The following is a 12,308-nucleotide window of genomic DNA, read 5'->3' as shown; positions in this document are numbered from 1 at the left end:
TCGTCCGTCAGTATCAAAATGAGACTAGGATGACGATCGACGACTATAACGCTTTGTTATTGTTCTGAATTCGTTCGTGAAAGTGACCATCAGGACACCCCATACTTATCCTATGATATGTATGTGGCAAGCAATTTTAGCCACAGATTTAGAAGGACCCCGCGCTTTGGTTTTAACTAGGTATCTTCAACTTCAAGTGTCCTTACACTTATATTATAGTTTAATTTTCCTCTGATCCCGGACTTCACAGCCCCTAATTAAAAAAGGAATACGCAAAATGAGGAAAGAGAAAGCCTTTGTTTCTGTGGCTTGGTTTTATAATATTCGCCTACAACACTGAGATGAAGCTTAACTATTTTGACAAGGTTTTTAATAGAAACCTTACCTCAACTGGCCATATTATAGTAATTTCTAAATTTTTACATACTGACATAAATTTGACTTTTTGAACTGATGTCAAAGTTATATTTTTAGAAGTCTAGAAAGACGTGTTTATATATTTTTTACACATCTTTATATTTTTATTTATTTTATATTGAAATTCTAGACACTACCCTGAAACAAACCATGATATTTATATCTAAAATATATTTATTATTATGAGGTAAGCAAAATTTATAAAGTACCTACTTCGGTGCGAACACAAATCTCTCGCGTAGGTGTATTTGTCGAATAATAGACTAACTGAACTTGGACTCCATCGCGTGACGGCTGCGGAAGCTACCGAGAAAACGCTCAAACGAGAGACTATTGCCACGGGTCTTCTCTTCCGAATTAATTTTGGGAGTTTAGTAAACTAAATTGTTTGGGTAAAGTTGGCGTCATTTTTATTGAAAAATTTCGCGAACAATCACCTACCAATATTATTTAAAAAAGAAATGATCACTCTTTGTTTGTTTGATAAAACATATTTCTCTACCACAAACATATTTTGCTTTATTTGGTTAAAATAGGAATAAAATTATCCCCGGCAGATAAAAAAATGTGACGCTATTGATTCATACAAACCCTTTTCATTAAAATCTGTCCAGTACGAGTAATTGCTTAATGTTGTACCTAGTTTGTAAGACAACGTCCATCTAAACATTCTCACCGTACCTAAGAAAGATGTAAATGAAAATCTCCTTACCTTAGTAGATGAATATTGTCTTACGGTAAGTTATCATTTTTTCCAGAACTAAAAGTCTACTGAACTGATTTATATATATAAAGCTATGTCCAATCGAACTTGAATCTATAGGTACTTATGCTGGTAGTTTGTTACCAATTATATCACTAATTTGCAACGTGGAAATGTGACTTCAAACTTTGCTTTATATATTTGCAGATTTTCTATAATTTTCTGGAGCATTTTGCTGTCGTGGTCTTCTGGTAAGTACCTTACATATTCATTAAGTAGATTTCATTTTCGAAATGAATTAAGAATAAAAAAACAAATATAATTACAAAATTAAAATTAGGAAAGGCTATTGCCCAGCAGTGGAACTTAAATGGCCAAAACGAAATACAAAATACACTTAACAATATAAAAGATAAGTAGATTGGTGTCTTTTTCATACCACGGAACACAAAAATCTAGTTCACAAAGTTCACTAAAGCAATTTTTACGATGGAGGTATTCAATATGAGGCTTAATTGAAGAATAGTTAAGATGATATTACAATTTTTTTCCAGATAATCATTCCTCATGGGTCTAATTCAATCTATATTTTGCTCTGTAACATTCTGCGTCGAAAGGTAGATGAGTTTGTTTTTATTGAACTAGTTGTAAATATTTGTCATTTTTTTTAGTTCTTACTTATTAGTATAATTCGAACCGCTTTTGACGTTTTAGAAATAGTTAATTATATTTCAATGTATCAAACTTCAGTGTACTTATCAAGAATATATATAAGTATATCACGGATATACATTTACAGGAAATTATATACATAGCACCTAATAGGACTTACAAAGAACTATTATTATTATATATATTTATAAATTGTTTTTAGACCGCATAAATTAATGTTTTTTTACGAAGTTGGTACAGTAAGATAGCCGGAAGTCGGAACTAAGTAGGTACCTACTTACCTACCTAAGCATATTAACACATTAAATATTAATTAAATGTGAATTAAATGTGATAAAAACATCGAAATTTACCTATCGTTAGTAGAAAAATACTTATTAAAGGAATAGGTATTATGTCGATATTATGGGTAATATGTTGCGGTTCAGTGCTGTAATAATATTATTATATTTCAGAGTATTAACATGGACCTGTTGTGCGTTCTTACTGATGTTGATGATGTTTACCATCATCGTTCTGATGGTGTACGGCATCGCTGTAGGGTACCATTACGCACAGAAAGAATTAGCATCATTTGCTGGTAAGCATTTACATTTGGAATATAAAATATAAGGAAGTACCTATAATTATAGAGCTTTCTAAAACGAACTAGGTACCTAGCTAGCTATTAAAGGCCTTATCCACATACACGGGTGCTTTTTATTCGCGCGTTAATAACGCATTGGAATGAAACATTAATGTAAATACATGATATAAAGTAAAGATTATTTATATATATATGGCAGCGGCTTCACGATGAATTTCCCATGATAACAGTTATTTTTCCGGGTTAAATACTTAGATATAGCGTGAAGAGGTATCAAACTTATTTTAACGCAATTATAATGTTAGTTAAGTTTAGAATGTCAACGTAACTTATTTTTATCGAATTGTAACGGAAATAAAGAGTTCGTAACGTCATTGCATGTCGTACGTACAATACCTACCTATGAAGGCTAAGTCAACGAGTTACAATTTACTTTCTTATTATATACTGGTGTTTCACTCTGTTGTGACCTATTTCAGTGTCGTCGAGGTCAACGACACTGCCGCCCGGGCTGAACTTGCGGCGGGCGGGCGAGAGCGGAGTCGACGAGAGCCAGCCCGTGGTGCGGCTGGTGGCAGTCAACAGATCCGAAGTGGAGCATGCGCCGCATCCTGAACTCGGTAACGTTATTCTACGAATCAACCCAGGGCCAGATAGCAGACGGCCTTGGTGACCACTACGCCACTAACGTCGTCTAATCCCGGTCAGGAATCTCTGATTGATTAGGACAGATCGGAACTCGGGATTCTTGATAGCCCATAACGTTCGTCGAGAACGAAGCTATCAAACACAGAAATATTCCAAATTACATCATTTGCTTTGCTTTAAAAATCTTATTATTATAGTTTGGCACAATAGATATTTTGGTCAGAGAGTATAGCCTTTATTAATAAAACTATATCTCTTTCAGAGGTATACCAACGGATGAGACCAGGAGAAAAGGTTTACATGGATGCTTCTCCATCACCGATTGTTATACTCGAAACAGAAAGGTTGGTAGAAAGTTGCAAGCAAAAATATGCGAGGAGATAATAGCGTAACTATTAATTCAAATTAAGAATGGGTGATCCTCAAAGCAAAATATCCCCATTTCTTGGGAACCTGTGGCAAATTCCTGAACCTCATTCATTCATGCTCGGGGCCTCCAATTTGGAGTACCACATGGATTATGACGGTAGATCGAAGTAGAAGGAAAACAGTATCTAGGTACCCCTTAGTTTACTCTTACATTCAGAGCGAGAAGAGAATCAACTGACACTTCCTACGCCTACCCTACTTATGTTTTTATTTAGCTCCCACACAATTCCAATCATAACCAAAAAAAAGGTATATACCATAAAAAGGTAGGTACCTAATTTGGCTAATTAAGTAGGTAACTTTTTAGTTTTAGCCACGTGGCATAACTCAGCCAAAAGCTCTTTTGGCTGAGTTATGCCAGTACTTGTCATAACACTATGAACCATAGAACCTAACAGGGTGTGACATTTCTTAAAAATTAACTAATTTCTCGACAATAAAAGTATTATTCTGTGGGTTAACCTTCTAGCCATGTGGTCCGACTGCCTTTGTCCTATCGATTATACGACATCGATAATTTTATTTACACATTACCCATAATTTTGTATCTATTCAGGCCTCCAAAAGAACCAGAGCTATCACCTCAAGAAAAAGATCTGGCGCGTCGCCTCATCGGCCGCTTCCGACGCTCTCGGAACAACACGGCGACAGCGAAGCCCTTCCTCCGACCACTGCGAGCTGTCAACGTCACCAGCACCAGCATCACTATAGACTTCACTGGCTTCACTTCTGTCAGGCCACTTACCTGAATCTACTACAATCTGCGGGATTTGGCAATTTATATCATGATTATACGTTAAGTTCTTTTTTTTTACCAAAATAAAAGTATATTTGAAAATGGAATTATTTTATTGACGGAGTTGATCTAAGTACTCGTAATATTTGGAGTTAATCTTTCAATAAACCTGGTGATGTTTTGGTTATAAACTTCAGTGGTATTCAAATTCTGATTGGAAACTTCGGTGCCGTTCATTTCCCGCCGGGACAGCCTGTGAGCAAATCCGCGCTTCACCGCCTTGTCAAGTGATCGCATGACGTGTCCAGGTGTGGCGGGTCCGCCTCCTGATCTTAGAGCACCCGCGGCTTTGGCGGCCTTTGCTGAAAGAAAGCAATTTGGAGAATAAGGTTTTCCATCAACACCTCTAAAATATTTGCATTATCAGCCTTGAGCTTGCCGAAGTAAGTACTGCTAAGCTGTATAGAATGTTAATCTCGCGGCAGACTCCGATCATTATTGTTAACATACCCATAGATTCCACAGAATTCGCGACGGTACAGTAGTGGTAACCAATTCCAATGCCCAAAACCATTACGGCTAATATCGTGAACAACAAACAACAAGTTAGCAACGCGCATACGGTGCATAGTGATATCCTGCAAAACACAAAACGAGTATGTACCTATAGGTAGGTCAGGATGCTGGATGATAGTAGGTGGTGGTTATTTTTTGTAAGCATCTGTTTGTCCACAGTAAATATGTCCATTCTTACTCTAGCCAAAAAAAAACTAATACTTAGCTACGGCTTAAGAAAATGATTACTCATAAAAGAAGCAAAGGTAGTATGAATTCTAGTTGGTACTAGTTCGCATTTGCCAATGGAGTGTTCTCCTAAGAATAGAACTGAGATAAGCCTATATAAAACTACCTGTTATATACTTATGTATATAAGATTATTCTTACTGTATCACAATAATAAGAATAACATTTCTGGTTCTATTGTAGGCCGAACGAACCAAGCTCCTTTCGAGCACTGTTTCTTTAAATTTAAAAGTGAACAGTGTGTGTACCTCTCGAGGGCATCTAGCACGATGGATACGAAGGAACTTAGGGAACAGCAAACACAGCCCATTTTTTAAACATAACTTTGACAACTTTACAATAATTTTCTAAACACATTTAAAGTAATTATATTTGGGCATTGTGGCTCCACAATATACCTAACCACCTTTAACTTGCAAAATAGCAAATTAAGACCGCTTTTTAGCTTCAGAGCATGTCAAAGACTTAGGTCAAAATGTGTATGAAGTCATCAAACTTCGTAACTTTATTTGACAATGTTATTAAGATCCACTAGATCATTTTAGGAAGCAAAGACTATTGGATCCACGGTCTCGAATCACGGTACCTATATATAGCACAATCAGTATTCAGCTGGTTCTAACGTTTCTGCCGAATTATTGGAATTTATGAAATCACCTACTACGAGTTGTGCGCCTTCGACGCGACATTATCGTCGGGAGCGATCGTCAACGAAGCCTTTTAATATACAGTCTATTGCGACCATAGATGCCTGTTTATAACAAAATTCCTGTGTCCGTCATTATATATTATTATAAAAAATATGTATAATAATTGACATTGACAGCAATGAATGACACATTTGAAACAGAAACGAAACTATGGCAGATGAAAACAACTCTCAAAAGAAAGAAGAACCGAAGAAAAAGCAAAAACGTATTCCAAATAAAAATTATGCTGTTAAAAAGAGACTGCCAGTTCGCCCAATAGACGGTGATAATATTGTATTTATAACTAAGAAGACTAACTTTAAGGTAAGCGTCTGACCGCGACTACCGAGTTCAATATTGCACCACAGAATTTTGTACACATTTCTTTTTCACATTTTTAGGCACAGCTGGACAAATGTTGCGATTTATTGACTAAAGGTGAAAAGGAAATAATACTTCACGGACTCGGTGCTGCTATCCAGAGATGTTGTAACTTGGCCTTACAACTGGAGATATTATTTTCAGGAACATGTCAAATAGAAGTAAACACTGGTACTGTCGATTTAGTCGGTAAGAATAAGTGTCATTTCATCTCTAACAAGTACATCTCCATGTATCCTTCCAAAACAAGTAAGAACAATCAACAAATGAAATTCATTCATGGTTACTTGAGCAGTATTCTCTCACATATGATGGACAAGCCCCTTCCAGGCACCCCCTAAATTATTGATTATAGTAATAATAAATCATTTATCTCATCCATATTGTCAAATTTAGAACATTACTTTCAATATTAATTAAAAGTGATTGTAGAAACTAACCACATATTCTGAAATGGTTGAATTTTCAGTCTTAACTCTCTCTTGCTTACCAATTTAAGCTTTTTATACCTGATTTGTAATTTGTATATATAAAATACCTAACATAGTTTTAAATTTGATATTAATTTTATTGTAGATGACTTGGAGCCACTAAACGACGAATTGGAATTCGGAGCTCAAGTTAGACACTCATCCTCCATTCACATCCGAATATTCAGGACAGCAATGTTAGGGGCTAATCAAGCATAATGTTTTTCACTTTGAATGAAATTGTCCAGTGGATTGGACTGACAGTCTTTGAAATATGGATAAACTTGATAACAATTACTATATTTTCAGTTCTTTTAGCTCTAAAAATAGATGGAGTTGTAAACAGTGCATGGTGGACAATATTTGCCCCATTATTTGTTAGTGATGCAATGAATGCATATTTCTGCTGTATTGTTTGTATTAGAATGAACTTGGAGAATTCTTACAAAGCCTCATTGTACAGAGCATCATGGAGTGCTATTTTCTTAGGTCTAACATTTGTATTCAAGTTCTTATTATGTAGAAAACTACAAGGTGACTCTGCAATAGAGTATAGTGAAGTTTTTGCACCTCTTTTTATATTATTACAACTAATAGCAGTTAGAGCTTGTCAGTTGCATCAGTGAACCTTTTTATGATTAATAAAAGTCTTAAGTAAGTTGAAAACTTGAATTTATTTGGGAAAAAAATCAAAATAATAACACTTAGGAAAATTGACATTTGAGAAACAAAACATTTTTAACGGAACATACTAAATAAGCCTCCTCTATTTTTCTTGTCGTCTCCACCAAAGTTAAAATTAAAATTATTAGATGTATTTTGTCCATTCTTATTTGAATTAGTTTCTTGTGAAGAAGAAAGTCCAAAAAAGGATAGTCCTGTCTTCCTTAGACCTAAAATGTGTAGGTAGCCAGTTAGATATAGGTATATTAAGATAAGTATTATTATAATTGTATTTAAAATTGCAACCTGATAAAAAATTTGGAACTTCTTGAGATAACACTTCGGCATTATCACCAGTCATTGGCATTGGTAAATCTGCCTTTGGCGACAAAAGAAGACTTGAATCTGGAAACAAACATTCTAAGTATATATAAAGGAAATATTTAAAACAAAATTCAAGAAGTTGAAATCAATTCCATTGAATAAAATTAACCAAAACTATCTTATACTTACATTAGAAGATACATGAATACTTACTGAAAAACTTACCAAGGCAATGTGGGAAATCCACCTCCCCTTCGTCATATCCTGTAGTGCTGATAGATACATTCAAAGAGTCTGGTATTTCCTGAGGCCCGTGTTTGAAAAGGAATCCACTTACTGATTTTTGAACAGATTGTGACTGAATCTATAACACAGATAAGTAAATTTCTTTAGTATGACAAACATCACTGATATCTTTAATTTACGATCAGTAGTGGAATTAGCATAAGTTTTTATGAGAACGTTTATATTAGCGAAAAAAGTGAAACATATGATAATGGGCTGTTAATTTTCCAAATACATTTTGACATTGTCTAAGATTACTTTCTAGCAAAATTCTCATGCGCCGTTGAATGAATGTACCAACCACGTCACGATCTCGACCAAGTACACTTGATCGGCAAATTAATTTATTTATTCTCGCATCTTATACCTACTATTCTTAATTCCAATGAATATACCAACCTTATCATCAGAAATCATAATGTTTTCGTCTTTTTTCACGGTAATTCCGGCTTCTTTATTTCCTTCCATCTCAATATCTTCAATCTTGTCTTTTGTATTTGTTCCATCTAGTTGTTGTGCTTCAGAATTAAATACATCTAAAACTGATGTGTTAGACTTTTGGAAGAATTTAGAGGTCACATTTTCCTCATTTCTCTGTAAAATTGTAATTTATAAAATTTGTTACAAATTATCCAGGTTTTTTATATCATATAAGTAATACAATATTGAATAAACATTTAAAATAATTAAGTACCATGTTTGTAGGTTTATTTTTCGCGTATACAAATTGAGGTGATAAATCCAAGTTATGTTTTTTTAGTATCATATCTCTTATCTTCTTATAACCGTCATCACTTACTCCACTTATGTCTAACTCACTGCTAGCAGTTTTGTTTGCTTCTGCTTCTACATTTTTATCTTCACCGTCATCGCCATCAACATCATCGTCTACTGGTGTAATTCGCACACTGCTTGGCATATCAAAAGACACTCTTTTCTTGACATTTTCTTGAGAGTTCTGTAAAAATGATATTGTAATCATAGTAATTTTTTTTGTTAATACTAAATGTAACAAAAATTTAAAAATTGTTTACTATATCTACCTATGTACCTTAAAATAATTATCATTATTTTTATTTTTTGTTTCTGGCGTTGCCTGTGGTGACACTCTGATGGACGCTTCCTGAAATAAGTAATTGCTTTAAGCCGAATTTTCATTACGATACTATAATGTGTTGAAAATAGTTTTATTCTAGAAAACATATTGATGTGTAAATGTAACGAAATTACACGTGAAATTGCCGATGCGAAACTTTTCCTGCGACTAGGTTGCAATGAAAATTATGCTTAAATAAGTTAGTTAGTCAATGTATAAAATCGCACAACAGTCCAAATTGTATGTCACCTGCGTATAATCCATGAATTGCGTAGGCGGTACTACAATACTTCCAGAGTTAGTACCGGTTAAATCAATTTCCTCAATTTGCTCACTCTCCATGGGTGTCGCTTCCTGAAATTAGATTCACAGGTCTAATTTAAAATAACCGTATCGATTTAAAATAAAAACACTGGTAATTTAATGGCCAAGACGTTCACCTGTGACTAAATATAAAAAAGTTCAGTCCTACAAATAAAAAAAAAGTTAAATCCTACGATTCAAACTGAACTTTTTGATATTACCAAATATCACTTTCACGGAAACAGTACATTTTTCGGAATGAAAGCTACTCTATGTACTTCTCCGTAATTTAAGTGATAACCATTACGTGTCCGTCCGTTCCAGTAATGACGACGTTCTTAGGAAGCAAATAGATCGTCATAGATAAGATGCGATGTTACCTTATGTTCCTTTGTAGTAGCATCAGTACCTATAGCGTCGATGTCTTTAAGATTTTCTATGTTCACTTTGGACACTAATTTATACGTGTCGCTTTTATCGAGTTTTATATCTTCAAGAATATTTATTAATTTGCGGCTAGAGAAGTTGCACTTAGCTTCATTATCACTGCTTTCCTCAATCGATGCAGGTTTGCTAAAGTAATATGGTGTATTTTCTTCGATCTTTTTAGGCTTCTTGTGAACAGTTGTCTCCTCGTCAGCTAGTACTGAGTCTGTCCTCTTTACGGGAGCTGTTTGTAACATCTCTACTTTCTTTATCTTAATCTGAAATTATTTCTCATTTTTAATACAGTATAATGTAATTTTTTTTTTCTAAATTTCATAGTGTCACAATTGAATTGAAAATGAAAATTTATGAAATTTACTTAATAATACATTTTCATACCTGATCTAATTTTGCACTCAATACATCAAAATCAGTACCGACAAGCTTCAGTTTGGGAATCTGTGTTGATAAAATAAATAATTGTAAGATATAAAGATTTGAATAGAATTATTACTACATAGTATAAAACAAAGTCGCTTGCCGCTGTCCGTGCCATGTCCGTCTCTATGCAATAAAACTACGCACCGGATTTTGATGCTGGTTTTTTAATAGATAGTGATTCAAGAGGAAGGTTTAGGGCCGCTAGTATTTAATTAATTACAGATTGGAGATAAAGTGCTAAAGAAGTAGGTATGTGTTAATTATAATTACTATAAATTAGAAAACTATATACTTACCGGTAAGGCTTGGTTATCAGTTGAGTATAAATTAGGCCAATTATCTTCAGAATTTGAAGCATTGAGTTCAGGTAAAGGTGGAACCGCTTTGTTTACGTCAACGGACGTTATAATTTCTTTCTCAGCTTCTTTATTTTTTCTTTCTTTAGCCTCTTCTATCTCACGCGTTATTTTTTTAATTTCCAACGACTTTTCTTTGATTACATTTAGTGTTACAGGCATTTCATTCACAAAGTAATTTGCTAATTCTATTATTCGTTGTCGATCCAAGTTCCTCAGTTCAATCTTTTTTGAATCAATGTCATTAACCAATTTATGAGCGTCGTTTTGTAACACCGTTATATCCTCTTTCAGCTTTTGAGCCGTTTTTTTTGTTTCTAACAATTTTTGTACGTATGAGATTCCCTCGTATCTGCTTTTACTTGCCAGCCATAACTCCTCGTACTTTTTTTCACCTAGCCTTACATGTTCCTCAATCTCCCTTTTATTCTCTTTTGCTAAAAGAAGTTCCTTCCTTAGTTCTACATTCGCTGATCTTATTGCATTATATGCTGACCGCAAACTGTGAATCGTAAAATGTTTTTATTCATTTCAGTTGTTTAAAGACACATCAAGTGTACCTAAACACCCTGAAGCTCCGTGGAGATTCCCTACGTTTTCCGGATTTTATCCGGAAAACGTATTTTTATATTTTTATTTATTTATTATTGATAGATTAAGGGATAGGGGTAAGATATTAGTAAGTGCTAACCTTTGTATTTCGTGATCCGCTTGTTTTATTTCTGCCTCCAGTTTCACATTGTTGCTGCTTATGAAACCACAAACTTCTCTTTGACGTTCCGACTGTTTTCTCAATTTATCCACAAGGAAAGCTTGAGCTATAAATATTGTCTTTTGAATAAGATTTTGATTTGTGTGTTGTAAATAGAGCTGATTAAAGAAATAAATAATAACCAACTATAATTAGTTACAAATGGGATGATTAAGTACCTACCTTTAATGCAGTGGCTGGACAAGGTAATTTTAATTTGTGATTCATCTACTTCCGTGGATATCTTCTCCAAGGATTGCACGTCTGTGCATTCACCCATTTTAAATTCCTATTTTTTAATTGGTAAAATGTAAAATGAAAATTACAAGTGGTACTATCGCGCAAAAGTTAAAATGCATAATGGAATGGCGCGAAATTTTAAGCACAGGAAAGTCGTGAACTTTTTTTTATATGGCTACAGAATATTATCGTACACAGCCTTATATCACAAGTTTTCTGTAAACTGTCTTTTATATTTCAACTTGACTTTTTATTCTACTTATTCTTTTTTAATACCTACATGTTTGTCACCACTATTAGGTACTTTAGTTGTTCCAAATAACAAGAAAACTGAGGCGATGAACGAACGTGACCAAATGAAATAGAAAATTCCGTTTTCTCGGTTCAATCCGGATAAACTCATACAAAGTGGCATTGGGCCGGGCACACGATGAGGGAGAAACGATCAGCGCTATATTTCGTTTCTTCTCATGTATTTTATTTCTAATACGAAGTACTTACTAATGATTTTTAATCATTTATTTCTTGTATGAGCGTAAGGGAAGATATGTCTGTGTCTATAGCTTTCTAGGTCTACTTAGTTGCTCACATTTTGATATTACTATAAAAGCTAATATATTTCCATACAAATTCTCATACAAAAAGGCAGACTGAGCTTTATAAAACCAAGCACACGGTGAGCGCCAAAGCATTTGTCCCGTTTCTTCTCATGTATTTCTAATAAGTATTTATTTCATGTGAGCGAAGTTAAAAATAATATTATGAATTCTAATAGTTTAAATAATACTTTCACAACTGTACACTCTTTCCGTTGTAGGATTTAAGTATGCTAAAAAGAGAAACACATCGGTTGGTATATGTTGTCTGCACAGACCATTCAATGTTTGC

At 34.1% G+C, this 12,308-nt stretch overlaps 4 protein-coding genes across 6 annotated transcripts; 2 read left to right on the top strand and 2 right to left on the bottom strand.

Moving 5' to 3' along the window:
• Nucleotides 1–463: 463 nt before the first annotated feature.
• LOC128674834 (uncharacterized) lies at nucleotides 464–4,299 on the top strand. Its single transcript, XM_053753769.2, has 7 exons — nucleotides 464–604; nucleotides 1,328–1,371; nucleotides 1,675–1,737; nucleotides 2,248–2,372; nucleotides 2,858–2,998; nucleotides 3,289–3,370; nucleotides 4,012–4,299. The coding sequence occupies exons 3-7, from the start codon at nucleotides 1,688–1,690 to the stop codon at nucleotides 4,202–4,204; spliced, it is 591 nt and encodes a 196-aa protein (XP_053609744.1). The 5' UTR covers nucleotides 464–604; nucleotides 1,328–1,371; nucleotides 1,675–1,687; the 3' UTR covers nucleotides 4,205–4,299.
• On the bottom strand, nucleotides 4,284–5,577 carry LOC128674836 (uncharacterized). The gene is made up of 3 exons (XM_053753770.2): nucleotides 5,244–5,577; nucleotides 4,702–4,829; nucleotides 4,284–4,553 (listed from the first exon to the last, which is right to left on the bottom strand). The coding sequence occupies exons 1-3, from the start codon at nucleotides 5,303–5,305 to the stop codon at nucleotides 4,321–4,323; spliced, it is 423 nt and encodes a 140-aa protein (XP_053609745.1). The 5' UTR covers nucleotides 5,306–5,577; the 3' UTR covers nucleotides 4,284–4,320.
• Nucleotides 5,578–5,824: 247 nt separating this feature from the next.
• Nucleotides 5,825–8,833, top strand: LOC128674833 (transmembrane protein 203-like). 3 transcript variants are annotated; one of them, XM_053753765.1, is made up of 3 exons: nucleotides 5,825–6,008; nucleotides 6,086–6,236; nucleotides 6,642–8,833. In XM_053753765.1, the coding sequence occupies exons 1-3, from the start codon at nucleotides 5,856–5,858 to the stop codon at nucleotides 6,752–6,754; spliced, it is 417 nt and encodes a 138-aa protein (XP_053609740.1). In that variant the 5' UTR covers nucleotides 5,825–5,855; the 3' UTR covers nucleotides 6,755–8,833. The 3 variants fall into 3 exon arrangements, with proteins under 3 accessions (XP_053609740.1, XP_053609739.1, XP_053609741.1); XM_053753764.2 differs by having other exon boundaries at nucleotides 5,830–6,008; nucleotides 6,086–6,254; XM_053753766.1 differs by lacking the exon at nucleotides 5,825–6,008 and having other exon boundaries at nucleotides 6,095–6,236; nucleotides 6,642–7,201.
• Nucleotides 7,274–11,500, bottom strand: LOC128674832 (uncharacterized). Its single transcript, XM_053753763.1, has 12 exons — nucleotides 11,364–11,500; nucleotides 11,121–11,247; nucleotides 10,370–10,931; nucleotides 10,032–10,091; nucleotides 9,587–9,910; nucleotides 9,153–9,257; nucleotides 8,859–8,930; nucleotides 8,502–8,765; nucleotides 8,207–8,401; nucleotides 7,748–7,886; nucleotides 7,505–7,603; nucleotides 7,274–7,428 (listed from the first exon to the last, which is right to left on the bottom strand). Exons 1-12 carry the CDS (start codon nucleotides 11,458–11,460, stop codon nucleotides 7,274–7,276), a joined length of 2,199 nt encoding a protein of 732 aa, XP_053609738.1. The 5' UTR covers nucleotides 11,461–11,500.
• Between the last annotated feature and the right edge of the window lie 808 nt (nucleotides 11,501–12,308).

The sequence above is a fragment of the Plodia interpunctella genome, chromosome 13 (assembly GCF_027563975.2).
Source record: "Plodia interpunctella isolate USDA-ARS_2022_Savannah chromosome 13, ilPloInte3.2, whole genome shotgun sequence".
Lineage (NCBI taxonomy): Eukaryota > Metazoa > Arthropoda > Insecta > Lepidoptera > Pyralidae > Plodia > Plodia interpunctella.
Note: the sequence above shows the minus strand (reverse complement) of the source record. Positions and strands in the feature narration are given on the sequence as shown.

Bases quoted from the DNA above. Each gene is read 5' to 3' on its own strand.
- LOC128674834 (XM_053753769.2), top strand. From the start codon at position 1,688: ATGGGTCTAATTCAATCTATATTTTGCTCTGTAACATTCTGCGTCGAA. The intron at 1,738-2,247 runs GTAGATGAGTTT...ATTATATTTCAG, and splicing joins GTAACATTCTGCGTCGAAAG to AGTATTAACATGGACCTGTT. The intron at 3,371-4,011 runs GTTGGTAGAAAG...GTATCTATTCAG, and splicing joins GTTATACTCGAAACAGAAAG to GCCTCCAAAAGAACCAGAGC.
- LOC128674836 (XM_053753770.2), bottom strand. From the start codon at position 5,305: ATGGGCTGTGTTTGCTGTTCCCTAAGTTCCTTCGTATCCATCGTGCTA. The intron at 4,830-5,243 runs GTACACACACTG...TGTGTTTTGCAG, and splicing joins GTGCTAGATGCCCTCGAGAG to GATATCACTATGCACCGTAT. The intron at 4,554-4,701 runs GTATGTTAACAA...GCTTTCTTTCAG, and splicing joins GAATTCTGTGGAATCTATGG to CAAAGGCCGCCAAAGCCGCG.
- LOC128674833 (XM_053753764.2), top strand. From the start codon at position 5,856: ATGGCAGATGAAAACAACTCTCAAAAGAAAGAAGAACCGAAGAAAAAG. The intron at 6,009-6,085 runs GTAAGCGTCTGA...TCACATTTTTAG, and splicing joins CTAAGAAGACTAACTTTAAG to GCACAGCTGGACAAATGTTG. The intron at 6,255-6,641 runs GTAAGAATAAGT...ATTTTATTGTAG, and splicing joins TGGTACTGTCGATTTAGTCG to ATGACTTGGAGCCACTAAAC.
- LOC128674832 (XM_053753763.1), bottom strand. From the start codon at position 11,460: ATGGGTGAATGCACAGACGTGCAATCCTTGGAGAAGATATCCACGGAA. The intron at 7,604-7,747 runs GTAAGTTTTTCA...GTTTGTTTCCAG, and splicing joins GGATTTCCCACATTGCCTTG to ATTCAAGTCTTCTTTTGTCG. The intron at 7,429-7,504 runs GTTGCAATTTTA...TACACATTTTAG, and splicing joins AGTTCCAAATTTTTTATCAG to GTCTAAGGAAGACAGGACTA.